Source organism: Echinops telfairi, unplaced genomic scaffold (assembly GCF_000313985.2).
Source record: "Echinops telfairi isolate 266 unplaced genomic scaffold, ASM31398v2 ScPeMD7_60;HRSCAF=208, whole genome shotgun sequence".
Classification (NCBI taxonomy): Eukaryota; Metazoa; Chordata; class Mammalia; order Afrosoricida; family Tenrecidae; genus Echinops; species Echinops telfairi.
In genome coordinates, this window is record NW_022103958.1 from 20,904,545 (window position 1) to 20,921,692 (window position 17,148).

The 17,148-nt window shown below is 39.7% G+C and overlaps 1 protein-coding gene across 1 annotated transcript in view; it reads left to right on the top strand.

The window, feature by feature from the left end:
• The window catches only part of DCDC1 (doublecortin domain containing 1), a 497,394-nt gene that overhangs the window by 262,756 nt on the left and 217,490 nt on the right, over nt 1-17,148 (top strand). Inside the window, exon 16 of the mRNA XM_045291000.1 lies at nt 7,646-7,706. Coding sequence (XP_045146935.1) covers nt 7,646-7,706 — 61 coding nt within the window. The remainder of the gene's footprint in view (nt 1-7,645; nt 7,707-17,148) is intronic.

Here is a 17,148-nt window from a genome sequence, read left to right on the forward strand (position 1 = left end):
AGCTAGGAAATAAATTTGGAAAATCAAACAGATGAGTAGAGAGCAAGTAAGCCATTGCTTTACCTGGGGATCCTCTGAGAAGGGGTCTTTAAGAGGGAAAGTTGATCAGTGGCCTCGTCAAAGTGGGCGGACCTGGGGAGGTTGTAGCTAGTTAAGCACAGAGACTAAAAGTAGTGCAGCTTCTTACCAGCTCCTCTGCTCTTAGTCCACTGCCTGCTTCACTTTATACCCCGGCCAGGGTCATCTAGGGATTGAGTAGGACTGAAGCCACACACCCAATATACTTGTTCCTCAAGAAGATGTCCGAAGTACAGAAAGAGATGATTTTATAAAGCAACAACAAACCATAGTCAATTTAGCTTTAAAAACTCTACTGATAAGAAAGAATTCTATTCAATCTATAAAGGAAGTGATGGAGGAAGGGAGGAAGCGAGAAGGATCTTTATGCAAATAAAGATTATTTGCCCTTTTAAAAAAGTACAATTTGATGTAAATCAACTGCAGTGTGCAGGGAAAGTAGCAGAAAACTTGGAAAACTAGAGATCTCATCTTCTGTCAAGCTACATTTTATTTTCCGGATACCAGCAATGACCAAATTTCTCAGAGCCCACTTCCCTTCTGGGTGTATAATTTAAAATAGGTTTATCTCTGTCAAAGCACTCGAGATATCTGTGTGGCTTTCTCTCTCTCTTTTTGAAAAAAATAAAACCATGTGACAGCAGCTTCTAGAGATAGAACTTTTCCCTTTTCTCCTAAACAGTATAATACGATTTTCACAGAAGCTAGGAATCAAGACATAGCCTTTTATAATGCTAAAATAATAGAACTAGCACTTAAAGTGGCACCCTGACAGCTCACAAATTATATTATAAACATATCATGCCTCATTAGTTCAGTTATGTCTCATGAGGTGTCACTCATATTATTCTTATTCAATACAGCAAGTGCTTGCACATATTTGCCTTTAATATTCCATGACTGGATGGAAGGCAAACCAACAAGGTCATTACCAGTGGATCTGAGAAGTCTCAAAATCTTCAAAAAGATGCTTGTGGTCAAAAAATATTTTGGACAACTTGTAGATAAACCAGTTGGTTATGTTGAATCTTTGATATAAAACTGAAAACTAATTGCACAGATACAGAGAGAGAGAATCAGAGGCTAAAACCAACGGCATATAAGTTTTCTTTGGCCTGTACACAATTACAATAAAAACTTAATTGTGGGTCTATAACAATAAGGAGCTTTCATGCACAAAATATCATAGATTTCTTGAAATAACAAATCTGAAGAATAGGCAACACTGGACGTGACATGAGACCGGCAGGAACTGAGTGCCATCCTTTCTCTGTGGAAACCCTTACTCTGAGCTCTAGCTTGCCTCATTAATTTCCATGACCCATTAGGCTCCTAAAGGCATTTTAATTTGTAACACCTATATGCAAACTCCAGTCTGTCAATTTATGGTACTGTGGAAGTTTGTGATACTGGGAGCTATGCTATTGGTATTTCAAATACTTACTGGGATGCATCCCAGGGGACAGATTTCAGCCAGCCTTCCAGAGCGAGACAAATGAGAAAGAAAGAGCTGGTGATCTGCTTGTGAAAATTAGCCAATGAAAGCCTTAGGGATCACCTGAGCTCATTGTCTGACTTGCTTGATAGAAAAGATTAATCATTGGAGAAGGGCACCAGGTTTGGTGAAGTAAAGGAGCAGCAAGGTGAGGGAGACTCTCAAAGAGAGGGATGGATACAGAAACCACAGTGATTGACGGTGAATGTGAGGGTAACACAGGACTGGTCAACATTTTGTGTTTTGTTCTGTTGCACATAAATCACTGTGAATTCGAGTTGAATCAATTACAGCTATCTGCCTTTGTCAGTTTGTCCATCCATCCATCTGTCCATCCATCCAGCCATCATTCCTTTAACCTCTCTATCAATCTATGTAGACTTATTGAACTAATGAGATTACCAAAGGATATCTGTCTTTCCATGTTTAGACAGAATAATTCTTAAATCAGAATGAAGATAGGACTACATTGTCTATCTTTTTTTCCTTTAATCATTTTATTGGGGGCTCGTACAATTCTTTTTTTTAATTGTTTTATCAGGGGCTCACACAACTCTTATCACAATCCATACATACATCAATTGTGTAAAGCACATTTGTACATTCATTGCCCTCATCATTCTCAAAACATTTGCTCTCCACTTAAGCCCCTGGCATCAGGTCCTCATTTTTTCCCCTCCTTCCCCACTCCCCCCTCCATCATGAACCCTTGATAATTTATAAATTATTATTTTACCATATCTTTCCCTGTCCAATGTCTCCCTTCACCCACTTTTCTGTTGTCCGTCCCCCAGGGAGGAGGTCACTTGTAGATCCTTGTAATCGGTTCCTCATTTCCAACCCACCCTCCCTCTATGTTCCCAGTATCACCACTCACACCACTGGTCCTGAAGGGATCATCTGCCCTGGATTCTCTGTGTTTCCAGTTGCTATCTGTATCAGTGTACATCCTCTGGTCTAGCCAGACTTGCAAGGTAGAATTCGGATCATGATAGAGGGGCGGACGCGGGAAGCATTTAGGAACTAGAAGAAAGTTGTATTTCTCACCGTTGCTACATCGCACCCTGACTGGGTCGTCTCCTCCCCGAGACCCCTCTGCAAGGGGATCTCCAGTGGCCTACAAATGGGCTTTGGGTCTCCACTGTGCACATACCCCCCCACCCCCAATTCACTATGGTAAGATTTTTTGTTCTGATGATGCCTGATACCTGATCCCTTCGACACCTTGTGATCACATAGGCTGGTGTGCTTCTTCCATGTAGGCTTTGTTGCTTCTGAGCTAGATGGCCGCTTGTTTACCTTCAAGCTTTTAAGACCCCAGACGCTATATCTTTTGATAGCCGGGCACCATCAGCTTTCTTCACCACATTTGCTTATTCATCTGCTTTGTCTTCAGCGGTTGTGTTAGGAAGGTGAGCATCGTAGAATGCCAATTTAATAGCAGAAAGTATTCTTGCATTCAGGGAGTACTTGAGTGGAGACCCAATGTTCTTCTGCTACCTTAATACTAAACCTATAAATATATGCATTTTCTATCTTAATGATGATCCTTAAAAGAAATGTCAGATTCTCATGGAACCTTGTCTAATTTTCACTGTCATTCTTAGGTCTATCTTAATTTTTGTTATAGCTTTTGAATTTACTTTTTATTCACTTTATTATTTTTCTTTTTGGAAATGGAGAGAGAACTGGTCAACATTTATCAGAGTTGTTTAAAAGCGCTTTTAAGGACGGCATTAAAGACAACCTAACAAGGTTAGCTGTGTAATGTTAGGTTGCTAGGTACTAGCAGTTGTAGTTAATTGGTTCCCATTTGATGGTGACCCCATGTGGGCAGAGAATAACTGCTTCATAGGGCTTTCAAGACTTTTTGGAAACAGAGGTAGGCCTTCAGACAGCACATCACTAGGTAAGCAGATAGATTGAAGATTGTCTCTTGGCCAAGTCTTGAAGTTTAGGAGGCTGACAGAGTCAAGTAGCGCAATAGCCTTTAGCAAGAACAGAGTGAACTTTGGAGCAAATATGTTTAAGTCTGCAATGCAGAGGAGACTTCTTTGCTGCAATGAGTTGCAATCTTAAGCAACACACCAAACTGAAAAACAAACAAATAAACAAGCAAACTCACTACCATCAAGTTTATTTAGACTCATGGCCACCCTATGGGACAGGATAGAACTGCCCTGTGAGTTCCTGAGACTATAACTCTTTACAGCAGTAGAAAGCCTGATGTTTCTCCCAAGGAGTGGCTGGTAGTTTTGAACTCCTGACCTTCTGGTTCCTAGTCAAGTGCAAACTACTTAGCCACCTCCTAGTAACAGACAAACACAGAACTTATAAATATCAATATTAATACAAATTTGCCAGTGATAGATTTCACAGTATGTGGATTGAGGAGTAAAGCTTTCCACCTTTCTTACTACTACCAGCATCATAGAGAGAAAATCTTTTTAAAAGTTGTTAAGAAAATAGATTTCTGATCTATAAAGTTTTCTTGAAACTGGACTATATCTAAATACATTTAGATATAGTGAATATTTATTTCAAAGTGTGTGTACATATCTCATATGTGTATATTGATTTTTTTACGCACATATCTATCTATCTTTCTATATCTATCTATCTATCATCTATCTATCTATCTATCTATCTATCATCTATCCATCTATCATCTATCTATCTATGGATATGCTCAATGGAATGACAGTTACAAACCCCCAGGGTCCTCAGTCCCATCACCTGTAAAAGGAGGATGCAAGATTAAATTACCTAAGTAGTTACATGCTCTCGGAAAGGTAGCTTTCTAAGATTTACCTTTTAGTAGTAATAATGATATTTGTATAGTAGTAGTTATAGAGATACCTTAGTGGAACAATGGTTAAATACTCAATAACTGAACAGTCAAATGATGTATTGCATCAGTCAAATATCCTGGACAAGGCATTCTAAAGGTTTTGAAGTCATAATCCATACTGAAGGCTGTAATCCTTGATCTTCAATCATCGTAACTAAGCCTTCCTCCAATCCTGTGTTTCATTTCTTGAGCATAGGGTTGCAGCTACTTGATGGCACCTAGCAACAACAACATGGTGTACCAGAAGAATGAACAAACCTGTGTTGGAAGAAAGAACTGTAGCCAGAATACACACTTAAAAGGTTTTCAGTGGATATTACACTCCAAAGTGATCCTCTATATGTACCCATTGTTCTGTTAGCTGCTGTTAAGCAGGCTCCAAGGCATCACAGAATGATAGACAGCCTAGTCCTGCACCAGACCCAGGGCTGGTTGGGGATCAGGGTTTTCAGTGGCTGTTCTTTTCAAAGAAGATGGCCAGGTCTTTCTTCCTAATCTGTATCAATCTGGAATATCTGCTGACACCTCACCTGGTCTATGTCACAGCAACAGACACGCCTCCACTGACAGAGGAGTGGTGGCGGTATCCGAGGTGCATTGGCTAGGCATTGAATCTGGACCGCCTGCCTGGACTGCTAAGAATTCTACCACCCTCTCCTTGGGGGATGGACAATAGAAAAGTGGGTGAAGGGAGACATCGGTCAGTGTAAGACATGAAAAAAGTAATAATAATTTATAAATTAGCAAGGGTTCATGAAGGAGGGTGGGGATGAGAAGCTGATACCAAGGGCTCAAGTAGAAAGTGTTTTGAAAATTATGATGGCAACAAATGTACAAATGTGCTTGACACAATGGATGGATGGATTGTGATCAGAGTTGTATGAGGCCCCAATAAAATGGTTTTAGGAAAAAAGAACTCTACCACTGGGAAAAAAAAAAAAGAAGTGAGGCTGGCAAGAGTTTGCCTCCCTTACTTTGGGCATGTTATCAGGAGAGATTATAAACTCACTGCCATTGGATCAATGCCGACACATAGCTATCCAGCCACCCAATAGGATCGGGTAGAATTGGCCTTATGAGTTTCTAAGACCATAAACTCTTTACAGGAATAGAAAGCCTCATCTTTCTCCCAAGGAGTGGCTGGTGGTTTTGAACCGGTGACCTTACAGTTAGCAGCAGGAGAGACCAGTCCTTGGAAAAGGGCATCATACAAAGTAGAGGTTAATGAAAAGAGGAAGACCGTGACAGAGATGGTTTGACACAGTGCCTCAAAAGTGGATTCAAATATAGCAACAATTGTGAGATTGGTGCAGGTCTGGGAATTGTTTCACTCTTCAGGAAAATTTACAATGGGATAAAACCATTTTGTGATTAGTGATTATTTTAACAGTTGTATGAAAGCATTTATGTTCATCAAAGTTTTTTCTTGATCACTAAGATTATGCTGTACTATAGTCAGCGAGTCTTAATTGTAAAATTTCATTTTCAATCCTCAAGTTGTACAAATAGTTTGTTTCCTAGTTTTCTAACCATAGGTTTTTCACCTCACTGAGTTGAAAGTTGCTCTGGATGCTAGTAACTATTTGGGTACCACTGGGGTCTGTGATTGTGACCAGTTCATTGTGCCTCTCTGTCTCACTCTCTTCATTTATAAAGTAGGCGCAGGACAATAAAAGCCTCTGAGATCCCTTCAAATTCTGGTAGTCTCTGTTTTGCCTCTTAGGTAATGGAAATTACTATCATAATCATAAAGTCTAGTGCTGGAATTTAAATCAAAATCTCGAAAGGTTCTCTTCTTCTTTAGGAATTGCAAAATCTGTAGGTCCCCAGGAGGGATTATCTCCCCCAGTATCTCATTCACCACATCCAATATCAAAGTTATCTGAGCAGCAATTAGTTTTGTTTATAGTCTTGTAACAGTATTCTCGGCTTAAGGATTATTTATATCAAGAAGGAGGTTTCAAAAATATTTTATTTCAAATATTGGAACTATTTCTCCCCTTCACATCATTTCTCTTCTCTCTGCCATTACAACATCCTTTTCTTTGAATGATATCATCTTCCTCTTATTTATTTAACTATGACATCTGAGATTTATAACCCTTACATTTCCTATTCCATACATTGAGTGAAACAATTCTAACATTATCAATTCTCTTTTCATAATATAATCTGGACCTTTCTTACCCATTCACCACCCACCGATCCCTATGGTCTCATTGCCCTAGTGTAGTGCTTCCCAAAGCTTGGTTCAGAGACCGCACTCATTAAATCCCCTAGAGTTCTCCTACATAATTAGAATCACTTACAGTCTCTGTCTGTAGCGCTCCATAGCCTCAGAATAAAAGTCTTTGAGGAAAAGGCCCCCCCTGAATCCTTGGTCACCATTTTCTAGAAGATATTGTCTAGAATGTTCTCTAGAATATTGACCCAGGTCAACGGTCTCTAGAATTGTTTACCATCTCTCTATAGGAGATGTTCTGGGTGGAAGGCTGAACCAGGTTTTTTGACAGCTGGCTTACCAGGCATTTCAGATCACATGGCATTTTGTGTTAAAATAGAGCATTACCTGGCACCTCTTGTCCTCAACCTTGGATGTGTCTGCCAAAACTCGAGGCAGTCTTATTTAACATCCTCTTACACTTAATTTAATTCCTTTTGTCTACCTTTAAACAGTTTCTAAATATTAATGAATACATGATTAGTTAATTTAAGCATGATTAGCTTCATCATATTCTTATTCAGGCTTAGCTTTAAAAAATGATATTCCCTAATAAAATCCTCTGGTTGTTTTGGAAGCAGTTGTCTGAACTTCTGCATTTCCTGTGGTCACTTCTATTCTATTCTGTCCTCTCAATCTTTAAGCCTCCTTCTTCCTGTTTTATTGAGGATCCTTTCTTGGGGAGAGGATTTAGATAAAATTCAATTAATCCTCTAACACTCTTAATCACTGTTACACACAGAAAGAGAAAGAGAGACAGAGAGGGAGACAGCCAGACAAAGGAAGGACAGAGCAACATTTTGGGTACTGCCGAAGAGAAGTGTGTTGTCTTTGGAGAGACTTGTGCTGCTGCGGGGATAGAGATAAGGGCAGAAACATTGCTTAGAGGGTGGGCAGACCTCCTGACAGACTGTATGGGAAATGATCACTTTATTTGAAACCCACAAGCATTTCTGTGTGGAGAAAAGGTGTCAATCTTTAAATTACATTTTCCTTACAGACATAAAGAAGATGATTCGCAGAAGTGGGTGTTTGGAACTGACGGCTGCATTTATTCTAAGGTAGGAACTTAGAAAGCCACAGTTTTTATTCTTAAGTTTTCCTACTCCTGTCTTATATAGCTACTGTTGAAAATAAGAAATACGTTTTCTGCACAAATGATTTCACTGTGTGCCTAGACTTTTAGAGTTTAACTTAATAATTTCCTTATGACTTTACTTGATTTTAGAACCTCAAAATAAAAATTTCCCTTTCAATGCTATGATACTTCCCAGAATTTTAGGATTTCAGTTTTCTTATGCATGAAAATAAAGAGATTAATACTCTGAGAAACTGTCAATAAGTAGTAAAGCTGAATATGTCAACATAGTCCAGGAATTTCCCTATCAATTACATACCCAACAGACACGTTTCTCTTAAAGAAAAGATGTTTCAAAAAAGAAAGAAAGAAAAAGAAAAGGCATTTCATAGAATGGTAAGAGTAGAATTAGTGCTAATGGGCTTGAACTTGTCACTAACTGTCTGTCAGTTTGTCATATTATGATGGCTTGTGGGTTTGCGTGATGCTGGAAGATATGCCATCGGTATTTTAATGCCATCCAGGTCATCCATGGTGAACAGACTTCAGAGGAGCTTCCAGACTAAGAAAGACTACAAAGAAGGACCAGGTGGAACCTTTCTGAAAAACTGGCTGCATCCTCAAAATACAGTTGAAGTCAATAATGTGAATGTGTAAGGTTTTCAGGACTTTTATTTCCTAATGAGGCATGACATCAATAGCTGAAAACATCCATGAGTCATCAGAACATGGAATATATAAAGTATGAATCTAGGAAAATTGTAAATTATCCCAAATGAAATGAGATGCATAAAGTTCAATGTCCTAGGCATCAGTGCACCCCAATTGACTATTATTTGCCTTTTTGAATTGGATAATGATGTGTTTTTCAATGCTAGTATTGACAAATTCCAGAAGAATGGTGTTGCATTCGCTGTCAAAGAACAATTCAAGCTTTATCTTAAAGTACACTAGTATATGTGATAGGATTATATCCATATGCCCACAAGGAAGATGAGTTAATACAATTGTTATTCAAATTTAAGTACCACTTACTAAAGAAATGGAAAATTCTGCTGATTACTTTAACCTGAAATTAATCAAACTTGTAAAGGTACATTGATAATTACTGTTGATTGGATTGCAAAAGTTGGAAACAAAGAGGAAGGATCTGTAGTTGGAAAAAATGGTATTGGAAGGGAGGGGGAAGGGAAAAAAGGAAAATGAGCTGATTCCGGGAACCCAAGAGGAAAGCAAATTTTGGGAATAATGAGGGCAACAAATGTATAGATGCACTTTACACAATTGATCTATGTATTGTGATGAATTGTATGAGCCTCAATACATTGATTTTTTTTAAAAGAAGAAAAAATGGGATTGGTGATAGAAACAAAGCTGAAAAGCACACGATAGAATTTTGCAAGACCCACGATTTATTCATTGCAGATACCTTTTCTTAAACAATTTAAAGGACATGCACATACACCTAGCCAGATGGAATGCACAGGAATCAAATTACTATCTCAGTTGAAAAAGATGATGGAGAAGCTCAATATTATCAGTCTGAAAAAAAGGCTAACCGAAGAACAGATCATCAATTGTTCTTTTGCAAATTCAGTTGGAGTTGAAAACTTAAAATAAGTCCATACAAGTCAAAGTATGATCTTGAATAGATCCCATCTGAATTTGGAGACCGTCTCAAGGACAGACTAAACACTAATGATGGAACATCAGAGAAGTTCTGGAATGATATCAAGAACCTCTTACATGAAGAAACCCAAAATCCTTTAAAAAATAGGAAAGCCAGAAAAGACCAAATAGATGCCACAAAGTAGTTAAAGTTGACTGGAAGAAATAATGAAGTAATGAGCATTAGATGTCCAAGGGAGTTTAAGCACATTAAAAAAAAAGCATTATAATGAAAACATGCAAAGATCTGTAGTTAGAAAATAAAAAGGGATGAACACACTCAGAATATCTCAAGATAAAGAACCGAAGAAAAAAATCCAAGCCTCCAGTTAAAATACTAAAGGATTCGATAGCAAATATTGAATGATGAAGAAAACATCAGAAGAAGATGGAAGGAATCCGCAGTCACTATTCCAAAAGGGATCGCTCAACATTCAACCATTCCAAAGATAACATAGATGACCAAGCAGAACCCCCTGTCCTGGAGAAACCAGTCTAAATCACACTGAAGGAACTACCACAAAATAAGGCTCTTGAAATGGACAGAACACCAACTGAAATGTTTCAACAAACGAATGCACCAATGAAAGCGCGCACTAGTCTCTGCAAAGAATTCTGGAAGACTACCTGGCCAACTGACTGAAAGATCCATATTTGTGCTCATTTCAAAAATAGATGATTCAACACACCGTGGTAATTATCAAACAGTGTCATTAATATCACATGCAAGTCATTTTTTTCAAAAGATAATTCAGAAATAGTTGCAGCATTACATCCAGAGGGAACTGCCAAAAATTAAAACAATTTAGAATCCGGCACAGAAGGAGGGCTATCCAGAATGACGTCAAAGAGCCAGCAAGACCGCCTGTAAAAGCCCAGGTAGAGAAACTGAACTCCGAGAGGTAGGAACCAAGGAGGAGCCATCAGCTCCTGCTCTCTCCAACTCTACCCGGGTGAGGACACCGATGAAGGCAATGCCTAACGGGACTAAGGACCAGTAACTGATACGATGCTGAATTAATCTTGTGTTACCCTCATAGCTAAGGACTTAAGTTAATTAGAAGATTGTTAGATTGTTTCATGTGTGTTTGAAGTGAATAAATCGAGCATTCGAAAATGTCAACAACAACAACAACAGCAGAAAGAATGAGTGCTATCAGGTGGAGCTTAACTGTGTTTCATTGCCTGTGCAAAAGCATCGTAAGAGACCCCGGATAAAACTGCAAGAAGTAAGGGAATTTCAAAACACTTAATGGCTGTTTTTTGTTTGTTTTGAACTGTGACTCTTATTTTCTTTAAGAACCCCTTCAGCCTGCGGTGAAATGATCAGGCGCAAGAACACTTTCCTCAGGCAGGTCATTAGAATAAATAAATAGCGTGCACAGACCCGCTCCAGAACGGCTGGAACCGCGAGGGCAGACCATCTGAGAACCCCAGGGTCACCGGGCGACTGAGAGGGGTAGGGGTGGGCGGAGTGTCTGGCCACGTGGTCGGGCTGGCTCAGCTCCTGTCCTGAGGAAACGTGGACTGCACTTGCACGGGATGACCAGCAGGCGCGCAGCAGCCTCCGTGCTGCAGCTTCTTCATCCTGTTGAGTGCGCTGCTGGCCACACCGCTCCATCTGGGTCTCGTTGAAAGAGTGCTTCAGGAGGATGGTCTCCTGGGTCCCCTTGGGGTGTTTGATGATGCAGTTCAGGGGCTTCCCGGGAGCAAAGTCCTTCAGGTCTTGGATGGTCAGCTTGTCTGCGGGGTGGATCTTGTTGTAGTCAGCGGGGTCGGCGAATGAGGGGCAGCAGGCCCTGTTTCTTCCACCTAATTGTTCTTATGTGGAACCCATAGGCAAATTGTTCTTCAATGGTTTAAAATCAGGAAAGATTTGCATTAAGATTGTATCTGTTCTCCATACTTGTGCTGTGCAAATAATATGTATGGTGAGCAAAAATATCTGAGAAGGTAGACTATATGAAAAAGAACAAGGCACCAGGATTGGAAACAGACTTACTAAGCTCCCGTGATATGCAAATAGCACAGCGCTTGTTTCCGAGAGTGAGAAGGACCTGAAAAGCCCCGAGGAAGAGCAGTGAGCCCAGCCTTCAGTGTGGAGCATGCCACTGCAGGAAGCACACGGCAACCACCCCAACAGGGCCAGTAAGCCATCTGGTGGTTAATGGAGAAAAGATTGTTGTCGTCAAGGATTTTGTTCTACTTGGATCCTACAATCAGGGCTCAAGAAAGCAGCAGCCAATAAATCCAATGGATTGTATCAGAAACATGGGCTACACCAGACCTCATTAAAATGTCCCAGGAGACATAGTGCTCCTGACACAACTCATGGTGTTTTTAATCAATTCATTTGTCTGTCACCAAGTGTCTGTCAAGTTGTCATATGTGGTGGCTTGTGTGTTGCTACCCTGATGGTGTAGTGGTTATGTGTGGAGCTGTGAAATTGTATGTGTGGTCAGCATTTCAAAACTACCAGCTGCTCCGAGGGAGAAAGACTGGGCTTTCTCGTCCTTTAAGCAGTTAGAGTCTTGGAAGCCCCCAGAGGGTTGTTGAGTCAGAACTAACTCAATGGCAGCGAGTGAGAGCCATTAGCAGGGTACCTATCTCCCTGTGCTTCCTTCAGCACTCTCCCTTGGGTGACTTTGTAATGGGATACCACCAGCTGGGTACCTCCCCATTCCCCAAGAGTCAATTCTGACTCATAACTCTCTATAGAACAGGGTGGAACTGGCCCTGTGGGTTTCTGAGACTATAACTCTTTATGGGAGTAGAAAGCCTTATCTTTCTCCTGTGAAACAGCTAGTGGTTTTAAACAGCTGACCTTATAGTTAGCAGCCAATGTGTAAACACTATGCCACCAGGGCTCCTGTTTGAGGACTATAATTTGACACAACCCTCAAATATGAAAGCATTTAAAAATTACCCTTATCTAATTTCACTCTGAGACTCACGTCACCTTATCCTTCAGTCCTGTGTCCATGTCGGATCTTCACCATATTCTTGAGCCAAAGCGAGGCTCTGGGTTGGTAGCGTCACAGAGAGTGAACCACGTGCATCTTGGTAAACATAAGAAGTAGAATTTTGAGACTGTACCAAAATGCCCCACCAGCTATTTGGCCTGCATCTGCCCATAATGACTTCATTCCAAAACATTCCTAAATACAGCTAGCCCCTATTACCCAAGAACATAATTCCATCTTACCTCCCCACCCCACCCCCTGTCCCCGACGGGTAGGACCAAGGTCTAAGTCAATTCTCTCACAGCCTCTTTTCTTACCCTCATATATAGACGCCCAATAGTCACTGCTGTTCCTCCACCCTCTTCACCTGGATTCTCTCCAGAGTTCCCAAAGTAGGCTTTTCTAATCATGCTCTGACATTATCACAGCCACGCAGGGAAACGGTGCGTGCGTTCATGTTTTAACCAGAAAGTTATCTTTAAGAGACTTTGGTTTAAAAATTTGAAGTTCTCAACAAAATTGCTGACTAAATTTTTTTTAGTTATTCTACAATCACAGACTGAAGCTATTTACTAATGAGGCAACACATTCTTTTAGAGGTTTAGAAATTCTGATTAGATCTAAATTTAGTCATATCCAAAACTATATCCATCTAGTTAAGGATAAAATGGAGGATAATTTGATAATTATTTGCAGCTGTATCACAATGGAGTTCATGCCATTAGTTTTTAAAAAGATGGCATTACTGCTGTAGGATATTAATAACTAACTTGGCTTTGACACTTATTAGCTGTGTGCTCTTAGGTAAGTCACATAACCTTCCTTTTCCAAGTTTCACATTCTTCAACTGCAAAATGGAGATATTAATATCAGCATTTTAACTATTTGGCACAGATCCTGGCCTGCAATAGCTAATGGATAATTTCCACCTAATAATAGTGAATAGATTTACATACATTTATTGCATATTGCTATGCTGTCTTTACTTGGATAAGGTTTAGGGGCTGTTTTTTTTACTTTTGTTTTATTTATTTTTAAAGTTAACCATTCCTCTATTCCTTGGCAACAAACAAACAAACAAACCCAAAACATAAGGCTCAGTTGCTCCCTGACAATTTACCACTTTCAGTTAAATTAAAGATATATATTTGAACATGAAGCCATAAAATATGTAGATGATAGAACAGATTACATTTTTCTAACTCAGGGTAGAGTGGGTTAGAATCTCTATATACATGCAAAGACAAAATCCATAAAGGAAAAGAATAATGGCTTTGGCTATATAAACATGTGTAACTCCTAGAAATAAATGATAAATGGGCAAAATATTTGCCATAAAAAGTCAGTGAGTGGGTTAATATCTTAACATGTAGCAAGCCTTGTATATAAATTAAGCAAGGACAAACCAAACTCGCTGTCATTGAGTCAATTCTCACTTATCGTGACCTTTGGAGCAAAGTAGGACTCCCCCTTTGGTTTTCTGAGACATTAAATCTTTATGGCGGCATGTAGCTCATCTTTCTCCAGTGGAATGCCCGATGGGCTTGAACTGCTGATCTTAGGGTTAGCATATCATCACCCACTGTGTCTCCTCCATGGGCTCCTTCTACCAATGCACTTGTGAATTTCTGACCCTTTGGTTAGCACCTCATAACTTGCTATGCCACTAGGCGTTCCTTCTATACCAATGCAGTTCTTGTTCAATGTCATCAAGATGGTCTTGACTTAGAGCAACCCTATTCAAAAGAGAAGCAACAGTGCCCTATCTTGTGCCATCTTCCCAATCTTGGTTATGCTTGAGCTAATTGTTGCAGCCACGGTGTCAATTCACATCATCTAGCGTCTTCCTCTTTTTTGTCGCCCTTCTTCTTTACCAAGCAGAAAGTCCTTTTCCAGGAAGTGATATCTCCTGATAACATGTCTAAAGTATGCGAGATGGAGTCATCTAAGGAGGACTCTGGTTGTGCTTCTTCCAAGATAGAGTGGTTTGTTCATCTGTGTATCAATGGTACTTTCAATATTCTTCAACCAGACTTTAATTCAACTCAAATCAATGGACTCTTCTTTTGTCTTCTTTACTCATTGTGTAATTGTCATGTGTGTATGAAGTACCTGTAAATACCATGGTTTGGGTCAGGCACACTTTAGTCCTCAAAGTGACATCCTTGCTCTTCAATACTTTAATAATTTAAACACTTGTGTAGCAGATGTGCTCACTGTAATATGTCATTTGATTTCTTTTAAAATATTTTAACAGTTTTATTGACATATAATAATACAATTCAGTGGTTCAAAATATATTTTAAAAGTAGTGTAATCACCACCACAATTAATTTTAGAAATGGTTCTTCATTCTTGCACTTATTATTGTCATTAGATTTATTGATTACTGTTTCCCATGCCCATTGATTGTGGATCCAACCAAGATGAAATTCTTGACAACTTCAGTCTTTTCTCTGTTCATCATAATGTTACCTAAGGGTTGAGCTGTGAGGATTTTGGTTTTCTTTACAATGAGTTGCAATCCATTTTAAAGGCTGCAGTCCTTGATCTGCATCAGCAAGTGCTGCAAGTCCTCCTCACTTTCAGCAAGCAAGCTTGTGTCATCTGCACGTGGAAGGTTGTTTTAAACCTTCTTCATGATATTTTGATCTTCTTCATAGAGTTCCGTCTCTCAGATTATTTGTTCAGCATACAGATTGAATAAGTATGGTGAGAGGACCTACCAACAATCAAGGGTAAGTCATAGGGGGATAAAAGCAAAGGAAATGAAATATACCAAAAAAAAATTAAATGTGCCAATCCAATAATAGTTCAGTCTCATTAGAAATGAAATAAATGTGAGACAATGAGACTGAATGTTGCCCTTTTTCAATAGGCAAAGATGTAGCATTAACAAACTCAATATTAATGAACTATGGGGCACATCTTTTTTGTTTCTGGTAATTACCTGTTTTTAAAAGGTTTTATTGTGACTTAGTTTACAATCCATACATGTTTTGTTTCGTGGCATTGATGACAGTCCCCGCATTGTAACAGCACTCTTCCCATTCCCCCCTCTGTTCACTGCTTCTGTTTGTCTTCCTCCCTGCTTTCGGAGCTTTATCCCAGGCAAACGCTCCCCTTTTGCTCTCCCATGGTTGACTCTTCCAATGAGTGTACCCCTGGCAATGTGACTGCTTACTTTATGGACTGGTCTTTGCTTGGCTGAAAGCTAAGCCGTAGAGATGAGTGTAGTTCCAAGCTTGAAGGGTGACCAAGGGCCACAACCTTGGGGATTTCACCAGTCTCTCTCAGATATCAGTAAGCCTGATCTTCCTGTGGCTTTGAGTTTTGTTCCTCATTTCCTTCCCATTCTATCTAGAACTTTCTACTGTGATCCTTTCCCAGTGGTCAACAGTAGTAACTGGGCACTACCTAGTTCTTCAGATCCCAGGTTCAAGGTTTACATGCTTAGTTAGAGCTTTGAACCAAGTTCAAATACATAGATGTTTCCATCCATCTATGGTTTTCTTTAGTCTTCTTTGTTTGAGATGAAGAAAGACCAATCGTTGCATCTTAGAGGGACACTCACTAGCTTTTAAGATCCTCACTAAAATGGCATCATTTTCTTTTAACCTATGTTATGGCAGTTGAGTTAGCTGTCTCCAAAAACTTATGCCATCAAGCCCAGTAATTGATTACCTGAAGGGTCTTGGTTATGGCTAAGAAGTGGCTTTGCTTCCGATGATTCTATTAGGTACATGGATATATTTACAGCATATACAATATTTACAACATACACAAATACATATATAAATTATCTTCTGCCAGACCTTTATATAGATGTGAGTATAATCCCATTCAAGTACCCATAGCACTTCAGTTTATTGTCTGTGTATCTACTTGTAGATTATTGTTTATTATTGTTATTTCATCATTGGGTATGTGATAGTGTTTTCTTTTGTTGTCTGTGTCTCTTGTGCACCTGTCCATGTCTTCGCTTCCCTTAGTAACATTGTGCTGATCATTTACGTATTGTAGTCATGTGGTGCTATATGACAAATTACCCCAAATACGATAGTTTAAAACAACAAACCCTTGTTATTTATTAGTTCACAGTGGGTCAGGTATATGAGAGTGGCTTAGCTGGGTAGTTCTAACTCAAATTCTCTCATGAGATTGGCTTCAAGGTGGCAGCCGGAGCTACAGTCATCTGAATCTTGATAGGACGGAATATCTGCTTCTAAGAGCAATTAAGTTGTCCTTGCTCAGCTACTTCAGTTCCTGGGCACAGGGGCCTTTTTATAAGGCAGCTCAAAATATGGCTGTCCCCAGAGTTAGTCTTCTGAGAACAGGAGAGCAGAATGGAAGCTGCCATGTCTTTTATGATCCAGTCTAGGAAGTGGCAGGCATCACATCTGCAATGTTCACGTAGAGCTAGGTTGGTACAAAGTCTGTGAGTGGCTATTGCACAAGAGCATGCACGCCAAGAAGTAGGGGCCATTAGGTGTCATCGTGGAGGCTGGGTCATTATTTTTGAGGATCAGTTTGGCAGCTTTCATAAAAATGTTTAAAAATACATGTTCCTTTTGATCTAGAAATTCCACTTAGTGCAACTTAACCCCTAGAAATTTTTTTAAGGGTGGGAAAGCATTGGACTACTAACCTCAAGGTTAGCGACTCCAACCCACCGGCTTCTACAAAGGAGAAAGATGGGGCTATTGACTTCCATAAAGATTTGCAACCTTGGAAGCCCTTTAGAGCCACGATGTGTCCAAATCACATAGATGGCAGTGGGCTTTTATAGCTTTA